This window comes from Belonocnema kinseyi, chromosome 7 (genome assembly GCF_010883055.1).
Source record: "Belonocnema kinseyi isolate 2016_QV_RU_SX_M_011 chromosome 7, B_treatae_v1, whole genome shotgun sequence".
NCBI classification, from domain to species: Eukaryota; Metazoa; Arthropoda; class Insecta; order Hymenoptera; family Cynipidae; genus Belonocnema; species Belonocnema kinseyi.
Window position 1 is genome coordinate 51,768,434 of NC_046663.1, and position 4,734 is coordinate 51,773,167.

The 4,734-nt window shown below is 27.3% G+C and overlaps 1 protein-coding gene across 1 annotated transcript in view; it reads left to right on the plus strand.

Moving 5' to 3' along the window:
* The window catches only part of LOC117176819 (histone-lysine N-methyltransferase eggless), a 20,370-nt gene that overhangs the window by 14,914 nt on the left and 722 nt on the right, over window positions 1-4,734 (plus strand). The window contains exons 11-13 of the mRNA XM_033367140.1: window positions 2,168-2,476; window positions 2,557-2,825; window positions 4,268-4,622. Of these exons, the coding sequence (XP_033223031.1) occupies window positions 2,168-2,476; window positions 2,557-2,825; window positions 4,268-4,622 (933 nt within the window). The remainder of the gene's footprint in view (window positions 1-2,167; window positions 2,477-2,556; window positions 2,826-4,267; window positions 4,623-4,734) is intronic.

Genomic DNA, 4,734 nt, shown 5'->3' on the forward strand with positions numbered 1-4,734 from the left:
TTTACAGAAACAGTGAAAGATACAACTTTTTTGTCGAGAGAAAAAAGATGCGCCATGAAATTTCCTATGAAGTGATATCTTAAAAAGTTGAATTTTCGAAAAAATTTTGTTTGTAAATTCTGCTGTTTTGTTGAAAATTCAACTATTTCGAAGAAAATGTACTTTTTGTTCAAAATTTATATTTTGGTGTTGAAAAATGGTCTGAAATTTTTCTAAATGAAAGTTTATCCATAAAAAAAGGGCTGTTTTTATTAAAAATTCATCTGTTTCAGTACAATTTTCATCTGTCTTTGATAAAAATAAGAAACTATTTAGTAGAGAATTTAACTAATTTGTTAAAAATTCATCCTTTCTGGTTGAAAAAATACCTTTTTTTTTATAAACTTATTTTTTGTTGAGAAAATTTATATTTTTATTTTGAAAATGCAACTGGAATCTTTTTTGGATGAAAATTCAACTAGTTTTTTTGATTTTTTTTTTCTGAATAACATTTTTCTGTTTTAAGAGAAACTTGATATTTTTAGATAAAAATACAACTATTTGGTAGAGAATTTAACATGTTTGTTAAGTTAACCTTTTTGGTTAAAAATTCCACTTTTTGGATTGAAAATTTAATTTTTTTCGCAAAAACTTATTTATTTTTTAAAAATTCATATTATTATCGTAAAAAGTCAACTGAAATCTTTTTTAACAGAAAATTCATTTTTTTGTTGTTGAAAATTGATCTTTTTTGACAAATTAATTTATTTCAGTGTAAATTTATTTATTTTTTTTTTATGAAAATGCGACTTTTTCGTTAAAAATTTTTCTTCTTTGTTTGAGTATTCAGCTATTTTGTTTGAAAGATTCGGTTGAATAATTTTGTTAAGAAATTCTTTTTTTTTTTAAGATTTATATTTTTAGTTGAAAATTCATCTATTTCATTGAAAGTTTAACTTTTTTTTTTAAATAATCTTTTTTAATTGAAAATTAAATTACTTTGGTAAAAGTTAAACTACATTGTTAAACATTCATTTTTTTATTGAAGGCAGGGTCCTTGGCTCAAAATACAACTGTTTAATCGAAACGCCTTTTTTTGTATAAAATTAATTTTTTAACTGAAAATGTAACTTTTCTATTTGTAGTTAAAAATTCTCCTTTTTTTTAGTAGAAAGAAATTACTTTTTAAAAATTTTTATTATTTTTTAAAATTATTTAAAAGAGTTTGATAAAATGCCTAAGAACTCAAGGTAAAGCTAAAACAATTTAGGATCAATTAAATAAAAACTAAAAAACTTCATTGAATTAAATATAGTTGAGCGAATTTAAAAGAATGCAAGTAAATTACAAAATTTAGTCTTTGAAACTCTACTAATTTATAAACAAAGAAGTGATTGGGCGTAATTTAAAGTCAAATAGTTTTTGAGCCGAGTGAAAAAATGTATGGGTTGACATCCGAAAAAAGCGAAGAAAAAAAATTGAAATCAGTTTCTTGGTTTGAAATTTGATGCTTGTTGGGTAAAAGTGCATCAGTTCGTGGAAACTTAATTTTTTGCTGAAAAGTCGTATTTTTTGTTTAAAAATTCAATTTTTGTATAGAAAATTCGTCTTCTGGCTTGAAGCTTCAATAATTCAGATAAACTTTGATTTATTTCTTGAGTGAAAAATCTTTATTCGTTCAAAATTTATCTTTTTAGTTTTAAAATTATTTTTCATATGTATAAATTTAAACTTTTTCGATTGAAATACAAACTATTGCACTTTTTTGTTGGGAAGTTATCGCTTTAGTTTGAAAATTCTACTATAATGTTCAAAATTTAATTATTCTGTTGAAAATTTAAGTATTTCGTTAAAAAGTCATCTTTTATAATAGAAAAGACATTTTTTTGTTTAAAATAAATTAATAAATTTTTCATTTGTACCTGAAATACTTTTTTATTCTGTTTATAAAAGATTCTATGTTAAAAATATTACAAGAATAAAATTCTGGTGTTGGAATATTAATGATGAAGAAAAATAAAAAATTAGTCAAGAAAAAAATCAGGGAATTTTGAAAAGAAAGTTCTCAGACACCCTGTCTAATTCTATTAGCAATAAATAACTAGGAAAAAATTTCTGGAAAATAAAAATTACGTAAAGTAAGTACGGCCCCTAAATTACACTGTCTCATTAATTGGTTTTATTTTAGGACAAAGATAAATGTCAGTGCTGGCAATTGACCATTCAAGGTGCAACTCTGGGAGGTCGAGTTCCAAACACCGCTGTTGGATACATTTACAAACGACTTCCGGAACCCGTTACTACTGGTATCTACGAGTGCAATTCGCGGTGCAAATGCTCAATAAAAACTTGTCTAAACAGAGTCGTTCAACATCCTTTGACTTTGAAATTGCAGGTATTCAAAACGGCACCACGTGGGTGGGGAATCAGGTGTCTCAATGACATCCCCCAGGGTTCATTCATCTGCATTTACGCTGGAAGATTGCTCACGGAACAGGTATAATATCGCAATTTAATATAATTAGCCTTTTTTATTTGTGAGGGATTTGTTATTATTTCTGAAACTTATGAATCCAGGGTGCAAACGAAGGAGGCAAAAATTATGGTGACGAATACCTTGCCGAATTGGATTACGTTGAAGTTGTTGAAGGAATAAAGGAAGGCTACGAGGCAGACGTTCTCGATCCCGAATTAGAACTAAGTGGTGGATCAAATCTAAAGGATATGTTGAGCGACGAGGAAGACCCTTCTAAGCCTCCTGAAAATGAATCTGATGAAGATTTCGACATCTCTAAATATCGCGATCATCCGAACCTCCGAGTGACCTCTGAAGATGCGTCCATCAGGTATGCAAGAAAAAAAATTAAAACAAAAACAAGCCTTCGATAACAAAATAATAAATCAAGTAAAGAAGAAAATTTTAATCAAAATGATAAATTAAAAAAAAAGTTGATTTTTCTGTTAAAAAAAATTTCAGTTGACTTTTCACCGTCAGAATATAAATTTTTGAACAAGAAATTAATTTGTACGAAAAACAAGTTGAACTTTATTCCGGAAAAGATTTCAGTTCATGCTTAAACACCAAAATATAAGTTTTAAACAAAAAGTGAAATTTGTACGAAGTAGTTAAATTTCCAACAGAACCATAGAATTTTCAACTAAAAAGTCTGACTTTTTAACAAAATAGTTTAATTTGTAACCGAATAGTTGCATTTTTATTTGAGAAAGATGCATTTTCTCTTAGAACATATGAATTTTTAATTAAAAACAAAAAATGTCAAAAAATTGTTGAATTTTAATACAGAAAAGTTTTTAATTCTCTTTTCAACTTTTAAACAAGATTCTTCAATTTTCAACCAAACAGTTTTATTTTCATCCAAGAAAGATGTAATTTCTGCTAAAGCCGGTGAATTTTAAAATTAAAAAAAGAAAGTTTAAAAAAAGAGATGAATTTTTAACCGAACAGTTGCATTTTTATTCAAGAAATACATTTATTCTAAAAAAGATGAATTAAAAAAAAAACTCAGAAAATAGTTACGTTTTCATCCTAAGAAAATTCTAGTTCACTTTCCAACATCAAAATAAGAATTGTAAACAATAAGCTAAGTTCCTAGTAAATAGTCGATTTTTAAACCAAAAAGTATGACTTTAACAAGATTGTCACATTTTTACCCAAACAGTTGCATTTTTATCCGAAAAAATGTAATTTCTGTTAAAACGATTGAATTTTGAAATCAAACAGACAAATTTTCAAAAAAAGAGTTGAATTTTTATCCAAAACGATTTCAATTGACTTTTCATCGTAAAAATATGAATTTTAAACAAAAGGCAAATTTTCTAGGATATAGTTAAATTTTCTTTTTTAATCCAAGAAGATGTAATGTTTCTACTAAAAAAGGAGGAATTAAAAAATGTTTAAACCAACAAATTTTCAGAAAAAGATATTTTTCACTAAAAAAATATTCGAGTTGACTTATTAGCAACAAAATATGAATTTTAAACAAAAGATAATCTAAGGGAGAAAGTTTTTGTGAGTTTTCAAAAATGACGTGTATGAATTAATTTCATTTTTGAGAACGTTCAGAATTAAAATGCTCTAATCACAAAAGGGAACAATTTAAAAATTTTATGTTAAAAGTAAAAAATATGTAGGATTTTCAATCATAATCGAGGTGTCGATCACTCTCGAAATTTGCTCTACAAGTATTCCTGAAATCTTCAAAGTCATTGTGAAATCTTTTGAAATCCTTCCTGAAAATTCTCGATTATAATTCTCTGATCTTTTTAGCAAACGTCTTCGAAAGCGAAAAAAGGGAGAAAAATTGAAAGGCGACGCTACAGACGATGACAAGAAAAATAAGTCACTTTCCAAACCAGACCAAAAATCTTTCAGGCCAGATTCAAAATCATCCTCTAAAGCAGATTCAGAAAAATCCGAAAGTCGCGATTCTAACTATGATACCATTACACTAAGTGATGAAGAAGAATCGACTCGACGAGAGCCAGGAAAACTCGATTTAACTGTCGAGCCAGCTCAAATTGAAAGATCTAATTTTAAATCTGTAAGAGATTTCTTTGGCGAGGATGAGGCTGTCTATATCATGGATGCCAAAACTAATGGAAATATTGGTCGTTACCTCAATGTAAGTGACATAACAAATTATTAACCCTCAAACGGTATACTGGTGCGAATTCGCACCCGAAGTTTTTCCATTTTGTTGACATTTACGCAAACACAGCTGCAGCGCATTAGCC